Source organism: Pleurodeles waltl, chromosome 2_2 (assembly GCF_031143425.1).
Source record: "Pleurodeles waltl isolate 20211129_DDA chromosome 2_2, aPleWal1.hap1.20221129, whole genome shotgun sequence".
NCBI lineage: Eukaryota > Metazoa > Chordata > Amphibia > Caudata > Salamandridae > Pleurodeles > Pleurodeles waltl.
This window is the reverse complement of record NC_090439.1, coordinates 1,127,682,674-1,127,696,545: the sequence shown is the minus strand read 5'-3', so window position 1 is coordinate 1,127,696,545 and position 13,872 is coordinate 1,127,682,674. Positions and strand designations below refer to the sequence as shown.

Sequence of the window (13,872 nt, the reverse complement as noted above, 5' to 3'; positions counted from 1 at the left end):
TCTGTGAATGCTCTCTGTCTGCTTCTGTGAATGCAAGCCTGCTTCTGTGAATGCTCTCTGTCTGCTTCTGTGAATGCTCTCTGCCTGCTTCTGTGAATGCTCTCTGCCTGCTTCTGTGAATGCTCTCTGTCTGCTTCTGTGAATGCTCTCTGCCTGCTTCTGTGAATGCTAGCCTGCTTCTGTGAATGCTCTCTGTCTGCTTCTGTGAATGCTCTCTGCCTGCTTCTGTGAATGCTCTCTGCCTGCTTCTGTGAATGCTCTCTGCCTGCTTCTGTGAATGCTCTCTGCCTGCTTCTGTGAATGCTCTCTGCCTGCTTCTGTGAATGCTCTCTGCCTGCTTCTGTGAATGCAAGCCTGCTTCTGTGAATGCTCTCTGTCTGCTTCTGTGAATGCAAGCCTGCTTCTGTGAATGCTCTCTGTCTGCTTCTGTGAATGCTCTCTGTCTGCTTCTGTGAATGCTCTCTGTCTGCTTCTGTGAATGCTCTCTGTCTGCTTCTGTGAATGCAAGCCTGCTTCTGTGAATGCTCTCTGTCTGCTTCTGTGAATGCTCTCTGCCTGCTTCTGTGAATGCTCTCTGCCTGCTTCTGTGAATGCTCTCTGTCTGCTTCTGTGAATGCTCTCTGTCTGCTTCTGTGAATGCAAGCCTGCTTCTGTGAATGCTCTCTGTCTGCTTCTGTGAATGCTCTCTGCCTGCTTCTGTGAATGCTCTCTGCCTGCTTCTGTGAATGCTCTCTGCCTGCTTCTGTGAATGCTCTCTGCCTGCTTCTGTGAATGCTCTCTGTCTGCTTCTGCCTGCTTCTGTGAATGCTCTCTGTCTGCTTCTGTGAATGCTCTCTGTCTGCTTCTGTGAATGCTCTCTGCCTGCTTCTGTGAATGCTCTCTGTCTGCTTCTGTGAATGCTCTCTGCCTGCTTCTGTGAATGCTCTCTGCCTGCTTCTGTGAATGCTCTCTGCCTGCTTCTGTGAATGCTCTCTGTCTGCTTCTGTGAATGCTCTCTGCCTGCTTCTGTGAATGCTCTCTGCCTGCTTCTGTGAATGCTCTCTGTCTGCTTCTGTGAATGCTCTCTGTCTGCTTCTGTGAATGCTCTCTGCCTGCTTCTGTGAATGCTCTGTCTGCTTCTGTGAATGCTCTCTGCCTGCTTCTGTGAATGCTCTCTGTCTGCTTCTGTGAATGCAAGCCTGCTTCTGTGAATGCTCTCTGTCTGCTTCTGTGAATGCTCTCTGTCTGCTTCTGTGAATGCTCTCTGTCTGCTTCTGTGAATGCAAGCCTGCTTCTGTGAATGCTCTCTGTCTGCTTCTGTGAATGCTCTCTGTCTGCTTCTGTGAATGCTCTCTGCCTGCTTCTGTGAATGCTCTCTGCCTGCTTCTGTGAATGCTCTCTGTCTGCTTCTGTGAATGCTCTCTGTCTGCTTCTGTGAATGCTCTCTGTCTGCTTCTGTGAATGCTCTCTGTCTGCTTCTGTGAATGCAAGCCTGCTTCTGTGAATGCTCTCTGCCTGCTTCTGTGAATGCTCTCTGCCTGCTTCTGTGAATGCTCTCTGCCTGCTTCTGTGAATGCTCTCTGCCTGCTTCTGTGAATGCTCTCTGCCTGCTTCTGTGAATGCTCTCTGCCTGCTTCTGTGAATGCTCTCTGTCTGCTTCTGTGAATGCTCTCTGCCTGCTTCTGTGAATGCTCTCTGCCTGCTTCTGTGAATGCTCTCTGCCTGCTTCTGTGAATGCTCTCTGCCTGCTTCTGTGAATGCAAGCCTGCTTCTGTGAATGCTCTCTGTCTGCTTCTGTGAATGCTCTCTGTCTGCTTCTGTGAATGCTCTCTGCCTGCTTCTGTGAATGCTCTCTGTCTGCTTCTGTGAATGCTCTCTGCCTGCTTCTGTGAATGCTCTCTGCCTGCTTCTGTGAATGCTCTCTGCCTGCTTCTGTGAATGCTCTCTGTCTGCTTCTGTGAATGCTCTCTGTCTGCTTCTGTGAATGCTCTCTGCCTGCTTCTGTGAATGCTCTCTGTCTGCTTCTGTGAATGCTCTCTGCCTGTTTCTGTGAATGCTCTCTGCCTGCTTCTGTGAATGCTCTCTGTCTGCTTCTGTGAATGCTCTCTGCCTGCTTCTGTGAATGCTCTCTGCCTGCTTCTGTGAATGCTCTCTGTCTGCTTCTGTGAATGCTCTCTGCCTGCTTCTGTGAATGCTCTCTGCCTGCTTCTGTGAATGCTAGCCTGCTTCTGTGAATGCTCTCTGTCTGCTTCTGTGAATGCTCTCTGCCTGCTTCTGTGAATGCTCTCTGTCTGCTTCTGTGAATGCTCTCTGTCTGCTTCTGTGAATGCTCTCTGCCTGCTTCTGTGAATGCTCTCTGTCTGCTTCTGTGAATGCTAGCCTGCTTCTGTGAATGCTCTCTGTCTGCTTCTGTGAATGCTCTCTGCCTGCTTCTGTGAATGCTCTCTGCCTGCTTCTGTGAATGCTCTCTGTCTGCTTCTGTGAATGCTCTCTGCCTGCTTCTGTGAATGCTCTCTGCCTGCTTCTGTGAATGCTCTCTGCCTGCTTCTGTGAATGCTCTCTGCCTGCTTCTGTGAATGCTCTCTGCCTGCTTCTGTGAATGCTCTCTGTCTGCTTCTGTGAATGCTCTCTGCCTGCTTCTGTGAATGCTCTCTGCCTGCTTCTGTGAATGCTCTCTGCCTGCTTCTGTGAATGCTCTATACCTGCTTCTGTGAATGCTCTCTGCCTGCTTCTGTGAATGCTCTCTGCCTGCTTCTGTGAATGCTCTCTGTCTGCTTCTGTGAATGCTCTCTGCCTGCTTCTGTGAATGCTCTCTGTCTGCTTCTGTGAATGCTCTCTGCCTGCTTCTGTGAATGCTCTCTGCCTGCTTCTGTGAATGCTCTCTGCCTGCTTCTGTGAATGCTCTCTGTCTGCTTCTGTGAATGCAAGCCTGCTTCTGTGAATGCTCTCTGTCTGCTTCTGTGAATGCTCTCTGCCTGCTTCTGTGAATGCTCTCTGTCTGCTTCTGTGAATGCTCTCTGTCTGCTTCTGTGAATGCTCTCTGTCTGCTTCTGTGAATGCAAGCCTGCTTCTGTGAATGCTCTCTGTCTGCTTCTGTGAATGCTCTCTGCCTGCTTCTGTGAATGCTCTCTGCCTGCTTCTGTGAATGCTCTCTGTCTGCTTCTGTGAATGCTCTCTGTCTGCTTCTGTGAATGCTCTCTGTCTGCTTCTGTGAATGCAAGCCTGCTTCTGTGAATGCTCTCTGTCTGCTTCTGTGAATGCTCTCTGCCTGCTTCTGTGAATGCTCTCTGCCTGCTTCTGTGAATGCTCTCTGTCTGCTTCTGTGAATGCTCTCTGCCTGCTTCTGTGAATGCTCTCTGTCTGCTTCTGTGAATGCAAGCCTGCTTCTGTGAATGCTCTCTGTCTGCTTCTGTGAATGCTCTCTGCCTGCTTCTGTGAATGCTCTCTGCCTGCTTCTGTGAATGCTCTCTGTCTGCTTCTGTGAATGCTCTCTGTCTGCTTCTGTGAATGCAAGCCTGCTTCTGTGAATGCTCTCTGTCTGCTTCTGTGAATGCTCTCTGCCTGCTTCTGTGAATGCTCTCTGCCTGCTTCTGTGAATGCTCTCTGCCTGCTTCTGTGAATGCTCTCTGCCTTCTTCTGTGAATGCTCTCTGTCTGCTTCTGCCTGCTTCTGTGAATGCTCTCTGTCTGCTTCTGTGAATGCTCTCTGTCTGCTTCTGTGAATGCTCTCTGCCTGCTTCTGTGAATGCTCTCTGTCTGCTTCTGTGAATGCTCTCTGCCTGCTTCTGTGAATGCTCTCTGCCTGCTTCTGTGAATGCTCTCTGCCTGCTTCTGTGAATGCTCTCTGCCTGCTTCTGTGAATGCTCTCTGTCTGCTTCTGTGAATGCTCTCTGCCTGCTTCTGTGAATGCTCTCTGCCTGCTTCTGTGAATGCTCTCTGTCTGCTTCTGTGAATGCAAGCCTGCTTCTGTGAATGCTCTCTGTCTGCTTCTGTGAATGCTCTCTGTCTGCTTCTGTGAATGCTCTCTGTCTGCTTCTGTGAATGCAAGCCTGCTTCTGTGAATGCTCTCTGTCTGCTTCTGTGAATGCTCTCTGTCTGCTTCTGTGAATGCTCTCTGCCTGCTTCTGTGAATGCTCTCTGCCTGCTTCTGTGAATGCTCTCTGTCTGCTTCTGTGAATGCAAGCCTGCTTCTGTGAATGTTCTCTGTCTGCTTCTGTGAATGCTCTCTGTCTGCTTCTGTGAATGCTCTCTGTCTGCTTCTGTGAATGCAAGCCTGCTTCTGTGAATGCTCTCTGTCTGCTTCTGTGAATGCTCTCTGCCTGCTTCTGTGAATGCTCTCTGTCTGCTTCTGTGAATGCTCTCTGTCTGCTTCTGTGAATGCTCTCTGCCTGCTTCTGTGAATGCTAGCCTGCTTCTGTGAATGCTCTCTGTCTGCTTCTGTGAATGCTCTCTGTCTGCTTCTGTGAATGCTCTCTGCCTGCTTCTGTGAATGCTCTCTGTCTGCTTCTGTGAATGCTCTCTCCCTGCTTCTGTGAATGCTCTCTGCCTGCTTCTGTGAATGCTCTCTGTCTGCTTCTGTGAATGCTCTCTGCCTGCTTCTGTGAATGCTAGCCTGCTTCTGTGAATGCTCTCTGCCTGCTTCTGTGAATGCTAGCCTGCTTCTGTGAATGCTCTCTGCCTGCTTCTGTGAATGCTCTCTGTCTGCTTCTGTGAATGCTCTCTGTCTGCTTCTGTGAATGCTCTCTGCCTGCTTCTGTGAATGCTCTCTGCCTGCTTCTGTGAATGCTCTCTGCCTGCTTCTGTGAATGCTCTCTGTCTGCTTCTGTGAATGCTCTCTGCCTGCTTCTGTGAATGCTCTCTGCCTGCTTCTGTGAATGCTCTCTGCCTGCTTCTGTGAATGCTCTCTGCCTGCTTCTGTGAATGCTCTCTGTCTGCTTCTGTGAATGCTCTCTGTCTGCTTCTGTGAATGCTCTCTGCCTGTTTCTGTGAATGCTCTCTGCCTGCTTCTGTGAATGCTCTCTGTCTGCTTCTGTGAATGCTCTCTGTCTGCTTCTGTGAATGCTCTCTGCCTGCTTCTGTGAATGCTAGCCTGCTTCTGTGAATGCTCTCTGTCTGCTTCTGTGAATGCTCTCTGCCTGCTTCTGTGAATGCTCTCTGTCTGCTTCTGTGAATGCTCTCTGTCTGCTTCTGTGAATGCTCTCTGCCTGCTTCTGTGAATGCTCTCTGTCTGCTTCTGTGAATGCTAGCCTGCTTCTGTGAATGCTCTCTGTCTGCTTCTGTGAATGCTCTCTGTCTGCTTCTGTGAATGCTCTCTGCCTGCTTCTGTGAATGCTCTCTGCCTGCTTCTGTGAATGCTCTCTGTCTGCTTCTGTGAATGCTCTCTGCCTGCTTCTGTGAATGCTCTCTGCCTGCTTCTGTGAATGCTCTCTGTCTGCTTCTGTGAATGCTCTCTGCCTGCTTCTGTGAATGCTCTCTGCCTGCTTCTGTGAATGCTCTCTGCCTGCTTCTGTGAATGCTCTCTGCCTGCTTCTGTGAATGCTCTCTGTCTGCTCCTGTGAATGCTCTCTGTCTGCTTCTGTGAATGCTCTCTGCCTGCTTCTGTGAATGCTCTCTGCCTGCTTCTGTGAATGCTCTCTGCCTGCTTCTGTGAATGCTCTCTGCCTGCTTCTGTGAATGCCCGCAGTCTTTTTGTCTGCCTGTCTGTCCATAAGTGTATCACAGCCAAAGTATCTTCCACCAGATCAGCGCAGTGCTTAATTTGTAGAAAACTAAGTGCCAGGGTCCTTGTCAAGAGGCCACTAAAGCTTGCACCACCAACAGCGCCACCAGTGATAGTACCTACACACCTAATCATCACACTCCTACAAGTGAGATCATTGAGACTTTAAAGATGCATTAAAATTACTAGAATCTGCAGCTCAAGCTATTCTTAAAGCTTTGGGTGGCGGGTACTAGTCACTTTAATATATATTGAATTATTAAGCAACTATTGTTGTGCTCCTCACAAAATTAGTCAAACAGTGCCACCATGTGGCAGGCTGTCATAAGTGACGATGTTGACGACAAAGTGCCTGTCCCGAGCACCAGAAACCACAGGCTCAAATTAAGCTCTGGATCAGTGCCTTGGAGAGATGCCCCTCTTTACAGATTCCCTTGAGGGTGTTTGAAGCAATATGATTTGCATGCATGACCCCCCTTTCCTGCAGTTCTGTGCCTTTCTTCTGGGCGAGGATCCTTGATGAAGACTTGAGGGTGGGCACATGTGTTATTACTGGTGGTCGGTCATTGCAGCTGTTTTCTGTTTATGTAATAATTCAGCCCATATTATGAATCGTTCATCACGTTTATGGGATAAATGTCTGTGAGGACTGAGTTCACAAGAGATTGTTGCACCAGTCATCACTCTGGTGAAATGTTGGTAATCAGTGATACAAAAAGTGTACAGTATTGTAGTACTCTGTTGTACATCAGCAGAAGAGCGTTAGTGGAGGTGTAACTTGCGAGAAGTGTGTTTTGGTGTCATGCTCCAGAGCTGTCGTGGTGGCGTGCATCATCTTGGGCACGGAGTCATATGTGAAATGATTGTGATAGTTACAATCGCACATTGCATATACAAAACGGTGTAACTTGTGCCTGAAGTCCGCTGAATCAGGGTTTGGTTGCTGCTGGCAACAAGTTTAGGGCCATGATGGTAGAGGTTATATGGTCTTGGTTGTTTTGGTCACAGACTTGTCTGGCTGCAGCGTTCTGGACTCCTTGAAGCCCGCTGATGAGGTGTCTAGGAGGGCAAATTTAGAGCCCATTGGCATAGTCAAGCTTTGACAGGGCTAGTGTTGTTGAGGCCTGCGGGGAAGCACAGGGTAAGGGAAGATGTGGCTTTATGTTCTCTTTGTGTAGAAAATGCCTTTGGTCACTTGGTTAATTTGAGTTTTGCACTGTGTGGTTGGAGCATGTGACCATATCTACCTTCCACTGCAGTGAAGCATTGGCCGAAGGTGTTCAGGTTGTAAATATTTAAGATGATCTTGGTATCATCAACAAAGATATAACAGGTTAGCTTGAAAGTATTCACAAGATCCAAGAGTGGGAAAGGTGTTCATGGAAGAGAAGAGAGTTGATTGTTCAACCTGGAGGGAAACCTACCTACTAAGGGAATGGTGATGAGTAGAATGGAGGAAATGGTACATTTATGTCTTTGTCTGCATAGTAGGACTTGATCCACTTAAGCACAGTGCCCAGTGTGTAGAGAAAGCGTGGTTCAGGATTATTCACTTGCTCAAGGAAGGCTTGTACAAGGTTAATTGTGATGGATAAGGTCTGGTGCAGTTTTCCAGATGTTGAGATTCTGTAAGATCCAGAGCTCTGGATGCTCCATTGTAGGGTCTGAGGTTGTGTCTAGGAGAGCATCAGTGGAGGCTGGGATGTGTGAGGGTGGTCAGATAATGAGAAGGTAGGAGGTAAAGAAGGTATCCGAGGATGACCAACAGACAAGTACGGATTCGCATCCCATGCTCAGTATTCTTTATGGCTGGGGTTCAGTAGCAGCTTCGCTTGTCACCGCTGGAGCGCCTCTGCCTTTCTTGTTTGGATGATTTATGAACAGGGTCCGGTGGTCGTGCGACATTTTCTCATGTAGTACAGGCACATTGTCTCTTACTAGTCAACTATGAAGAGGATGTCCAAACTGAGATTAGATAATAAGTCGTAATCGTGCATTCAGTTTGTGTTTCAAGATTTTGCCTTGATATAGAATATGAGATACATCAGTGGTTCCCAACCTGTGGTCTGGGGAACCCTGGGGGTCCGTGAGGCCTCCTCAGGGGGTCCGCGACTGCTTAGAAAATGTAATAATATTAACAGATTAGGTCCGCAGCTTTCAGTTATGGCTCATTAGGGGGTCCCCAGATTCCAATAATGATTCAGTGGGGGTCCCTGGGTTCCAGTACTGACAAAGTGGGGGTCCACAGAAGTCAAAAGGTTGGGAACCACTGAGATACGTGGTTGTTGGAACAAGCGGTGATCTGCGTATTCTCTTGAGGATTAGATGAGATTGATGGGCACTTTTGTCAGAGAGGCAGTCATGGATCTGACAACGGTGTGGAGGGTGGACCCAGGATCAAATGCTCTAGTAGACCAGGGGTCGACTGACCGTGCTAGCTGGGTAAGGTTGGCAAGGCTCCTTCAATGGAGAGCTGTGCGCCTATGAACGCTTCTTATGGACTAATCTGGACAGCCTGTAGATAGATGAAGTTTTTACCAACAATTTTTAATTGCCCCATCCAAATGGTCATCAGAGTTTTCTTGCAGGAGTAGTAACTTTATTTAGATGCAAAACACTGAAAGACATTCAAGAGTTGTAAAAACTGTATGCACTTTAATTCAAGTTCACATTCTGTGTTAGGTGCACATGCTGGCCTCTGACATCTTTTCAAAGATAACATTAGATTGAGTCACTAATTGGACTGAGGGCATAAGCCAGAGCAGACGTGGTTCCACTCTGGAGACCTGAGGTTGATGGTTGATATCTGGTGAGCTGTGATTGGCTGGACCAAGGAGTCCAACGAGAGTTTGTTATTATTCCACAATGAGGTGTTGGGTAAACACCTTATTAGCCTAGTGGGTTTTGGATATCACAGAATATGGTTTCCAGTTTCAGTCCATACCTCAAAGTTTTCCTCCCAAATTAAAACTGGTGAACCAGCATTGTGATTAATCAATTTTGTAAAATTAATGTGTAATGTTTTTGCTTCTGTCGTTATAATTATAGCGTGTAACTCTGTAAAACATAGTCACTTCCAGGTGTGGAGTAACTTTGGCACAACGCTTAAGAAAGCAATGAGACGTCAGACTTTTTGCACCATGAGAAAATCTTTGCACGTGTTTTTTGAAGGTCAAAATAGTCATCCTGGTCTGAAGAAGTCTGATTGCCATGAGTTCCAGACATGGTGGTAGCAGATAGAAGCAGCAACAGTACTTTTTCTAGAGCTGAAAGGAGCCTGATCGCACTCGCTCAATCACCTGCTCCTAAAACGCATAGCACTTTGAGTTCAGCTAGGGGCATGTCATCTCATCGATTTCTTGAATAGATCATCATTGGTGCCCGCTACGCGCAACCTTCTCAGTGCAATGAAAGAGGGAGGTTGCATTATCTCAACTTGAAGTCTGCACATGCATACACCTGTTGTAGACGAAAGCCCATGACTGTTCAAACCTTTATGCCTCCATAATCCCCAGGCTCTTGTGAATGCAGTGCTTTGCGTTGATATGTCAAGCAATCAGGAAACGCCTAAGCTGGCATTCACTTATAGGCCCTATCAGAGCTTTGCCTCCATAAGAAATGTTTCCTTGACCTACTTTCAGAGGAGGACAGCAGGTGACAACAGTTGACGCTCAGTGACGGCAGAATTTGATGATATCTTGAATTGAGTTTGTGCTTCTATCAATGTGAAAGATCTCTGAGATACAGTGGCACCATGGTTAGGAGCTCCAGAAAGTGCCATCGCCATTCTGCTGTACCTGTTCCAGACCCTGAAAGACTATACTTTAGGATTTATAAAGCGCATGGCGTCCCGGAGGCATCCCAGCGAAGGCAGGAGAGGTTGCACCTACGGGATGAAGAGATACCTAAGGGACTAGGTCTAGCTAAAGAGACAGGTTTTATGAGCTTTTCTAAAGCGTAGCTCCTTATCCGTAACTCTGATGGTCAAGGGAAGAGTAAAGCAATCATGGGTTGTGCAAGGCACTGCACAGTGATTCAGTGAACTCATTTCTAACTTACTACCTGTTACGTATTGATGAGTGTATTTGACTGCGGAGTAATCCGCACTGTCTGCTTGCCACATAGTGCTGGCTTGTGCCGCCACCTGCTTCCGCTCCATAGGACTTCATAATTTGTTCCAGTAAAGTTAGGAAAAGTTCCATGTCAGTGTAACCCCAACACTTGAAGTCGACGCATGGTTACCAGCACCCACCCCTCCGCTAGGCTGGGTTATGTCTGTGACAGTCGATTTGCTTGTTTAGCTAGAGTACTGCACAAACCTCAAGTTTTATTTTGGAGACTTTTTGCTGGTGCTGTCCTCTAAGTGCCAGGATTTCAAGAAATTAAAAATATCTACACACATAAGAGCTCTGAGCAACACGGACCACGTGAAACTAAATGGCTGTTCAATCTGTCCCTGGGTTTTCGTGTATTTCTGCCTAATGAGAATAGTTTGTGTTTTCAACTTGCTACTAATGAGCACAGTGTGCCACATTATGTATAATTATGTACTAATTACCCATAATCTAATAACTGTATGTTCTGCATGTTCTTTTTTCTGCTCCAGTGGTGCCAACCTCCTTGCGGTCAACACTGACGGGAACATGCCATATGACCTATGTGAGGACGACGTGACGCTGGACCACCTTGAGACCGCCATGGCAGATCAAGGTGAGCATCCTTTCAGAGACCCTACTTGCTGCCATTACCCCTGCCCCAGAGGCTCCCTAGCCTCTGGGGCAGGGGTAATGGCTCCCTAGCCTCTGGGGCAGGTGTAATGGCTCCCTAGCCTCTGGGGCAGGTGTAATGGCTCCCCAGCCTCTGGGGCAGGTGTAATAGCTCCCCAGCCTCTGGGGCAGGTGTAATGGCTCCCTAGCCTCTGGGGCAGGGGTAATGGCTCCCTAGCCTCTGGGGCAGGTGTAATGGCTCCCTAGCCTCTGGGGCAGGTGTAATGGCTCCCCAGCCTCTGGGGCAGGTGTAATGGCTCCCCAGCCTCTGGGGCAGGTGTAATGGCTCCCCAGCCTCTGGGGCAGGGGTAATGGCTCCCCAGCCTCTGGGGCAGGTGTAATGGCTCCCTAGCCTCTGGGGCAGGGGTAATGGCTCCCTAGCCTCTGGGGCAGGTGTAATGGCTCCCTAGCCTCTGGGGCAGGTGTAATGGCTCCCTAGCCTCTGGGGCAGGGGTAATGGCTCCCTAGCCTCTGGGGCAGGTGTAATGGCTCCCTAGCCTCTGGGGCAGGTGTAATGGCTCCCTAGCCTCTGGGGCAGGTGTAATGGCTCCCCAGCCTCTGGGGCAGGTGTAATGGCTCCCTAGCCTCTGGGGCAGGGGTAATGGCTCCCTAGCCTCTGGGGCAGGTGTAATGGCTCCCCAGCCTCTGGGGCAGGTGTAATGGCTCCCTAGCCTCTGGGGCAGGTGTAATGGCTCCCTAGCCTCTGGGGTAGGTGTAATGGCTCCCTAGCCTCTGGGGCAGGTGAGTGCTTGAAAGACTGATTATTACCTGCTCTGCTGAAAGCCATGCAGACTTGTGGTTTGTGGTCTCTCGGCTTGTGGTGTAGTAGCAGCAACTGTTGACTGTCACAGGAACCAGAATTCAGTGTGCCCAAGACTGATGAGGAAACATTACGGCGAGGGATAACATGAGGGTAGCAACTCTTATCTTCCATTAGATGTGCTCGACCAACACCAGAAGGTGTACAAGGTGCTGGGGATCATCAGCAATTACCGAAATGCTAATCTTGCTGTGTAAATCATTTCTTGGTTCTCTAGTTGAAATTTATATGGAGGGCTAATTTCTTACGTAAAGTTACTCTCCTCTCACATATCCGTCCACGAACGACTCTCAGCGTGCCTCACACTCTGCCCTACCCATCAGAATTCACCTTATCTGCCAGCCCACTGTGTAGGACAAAACACCTTAGAGAATGTATTCAAAGCTACCCAAGCATTCAAATAGTATTCCAAAAGTAATCTTAAGTCTATAGAGTAAAGATTCATAAATGATGAGTCCAGTCAAGTGAGTTTTATTGATACGTGGAAGATTCTGTGCTCCAAATTGCATACGTTATCACAACAAGAGCCAACACGTGTTTCGTCACCATCCACGACTTTTTCAAGGTCACCATCTGTGACGTTTTCAAGGCTAGAAGTATACAAAAGTACAAATAGCAGTAACGGACTTCAATAGGTTGATTCACAGTAAAGCTTCCAAGTCTGCAGTTATGAAGAAAACTCCTAAAACCTGTCAAGGAAAAATAGTCTGTGACTGAGCCTACCTAATTGGTGTTTCCTGGAGTTATTGGATATTCTAGGTAAGTTGAACGGTGTTGTGATAATATAGGCAATGTGGAGCACAGAATCTTCTATGTTTCCCTTGATTGGACTTGTCATCTACAAATCCTTACTCTATAGACTTACAATTACTATTACAATTACTATTTGAGCGCTTGGGTATATTTGTATACTTTAGTATACAGTGGACCTATTGGACCATTGTTGTTTGTGCCTTGGTGGCAGAGCATGTGATACCTTTCAAACATCACCCTAATCAGCTATGTTCTTTGTTGACAATATCCACATTTTTGTTTGTTCAACAGGAGGTGCGATTTATATACAGCTACTACCTTTCTGTATATGTATCTTAAACAATGTGTTAATCTTAGTCTCCTGAAGGATCATCTCAGGCATGAAAAAACTACCTATCTTGTTGATGTAGCCTCCCTCCTGAGCCTCTCCTTGTTCTCTAAAGCCTTAATTTCCAGTCTCTGCAGACACACACAACTTCAGCAACAAACTGCTCCTAAGTCCTTCATCCTTTCAACGTCAGTGAGTTGATCCTATAATATGCAGTCAGAAGTTACACAAACAACTACCGCACAAAAATGAAATATGTGACGAGCAGTAAAATTCTGGACGCAGGGGCAAAAGTGCTGTCAGGAGCTGCACTAACCGTGCACCACAAAGTCCCATTCACTGCCCCTGTCTTCAGACAGCGGCTCTGTTTTTCACTAATGCGCTATCCCCAGGACAGCTGCAAGTTCCATGGTTGCCCTGAGGGCATGTGTAATAGAGTGCACTGTCCCTGTTTGCACCCGGCACCTAGCACACCCTATGTATAATACACCCCCCATCTGTCCTAGATACCTATCCCTGTGCCGGTTGTGAAGCAGATTTCAGCTGCGCATCATGCAGGCTGTGTTTATACAAAGAGGACAATTCCTCTGGACTCCTAAGTTTCTAGGAATCTATTCGGAAAGGCTCCGGCAGCTGTGTTTTTCACCACGGCTGGGTGATGTCTTCTCCGTTTTCCATGTTCTATGTAGCTGTGCTAAAGCCTTCTTTGGTCTCATTTTCTGGGTCCTGGAATACGCCGACCCAAGAAAAAGATTTAAAAAAAATTGAGACTGAAGACCGATCAATGAGTCTAGACCCCGGCCTTATGGTTTCACGCTATGAGCAGAGCGTGTGCTCATTGCTACCCAATGGCAGAAACCGATATCCTACGACCAGATGGGTTAGTTTCCCTCCACAGGATACACATAAAGATCTTGACTGCTGTTGTTTGAAGTGCCCATTATCACTTAATGAAATTTGCATAAATGCTGTGCCTGGTCTCCTGAATCAAGGATGAAACCCTGATTGCTACATCCATTTTTAACTCTAACCTTTCAGTTTCAGAGGGATCCCTTTCCTCTCCTTTTGTTGTTTTCCGCAGCTCATCTTGTACTTCACTGTGTGACTGAGTTTGGTTGTTGTAGTTACACCTCACTGCCTTAAGGGTAATGCCTTATACTTTCCTCTACCTATCAGCGAGTTTAATGACCGCTAGGCTGTACGGATTTCAAACAAATAACCACAAGGGTCATGGAAAATTGATGAACTCCTGCACCTAATGGACTCCAGAAGTGTGGTGCCATGTTCTGTCAGCGTCCTGTCGCCAATCAAAGCACAAAACCAAAGCATAGAAATTGAACCAGTCAATACGTGTTTTATCACAGTAAGAGTTGTACCGTTAACTTCATCAGGGCTTATGTAGCGATGTCTCCAGTATTCTTGGTAGTGGTATACCTCACCGTGTTCCACGTAAAGTGGAGGTTTAACTCAACCACTTGGGCCGCGTTACAGACCATTGTTTTTGTGCA

General features: G+C 47.7%; 1 protein-coding gene across 1 annotated transcript in view; it reads left to right on the top strand.

Moving 5' to 3' along the window:
• The window catches only part of PPP1R16A (protein phosphatase 1 regulatory subunit 16A), a 290,625-nt gene that overhangs the window by 253,067 nt on the left and 23,686 nt on the right, over positions 1-13,872 (top strand). Inside the window, exon 4 of the mRNA XM_069220989.1 lies at positions 10,304-10,407. Within this exon, the coding sequence (XP_069077090.1) occupies positions 10,304-10,407 (104 nt within the window). The remainder of the gene's footprint in view (positions 1-10,303; positions 10,408-13,872) is intronic.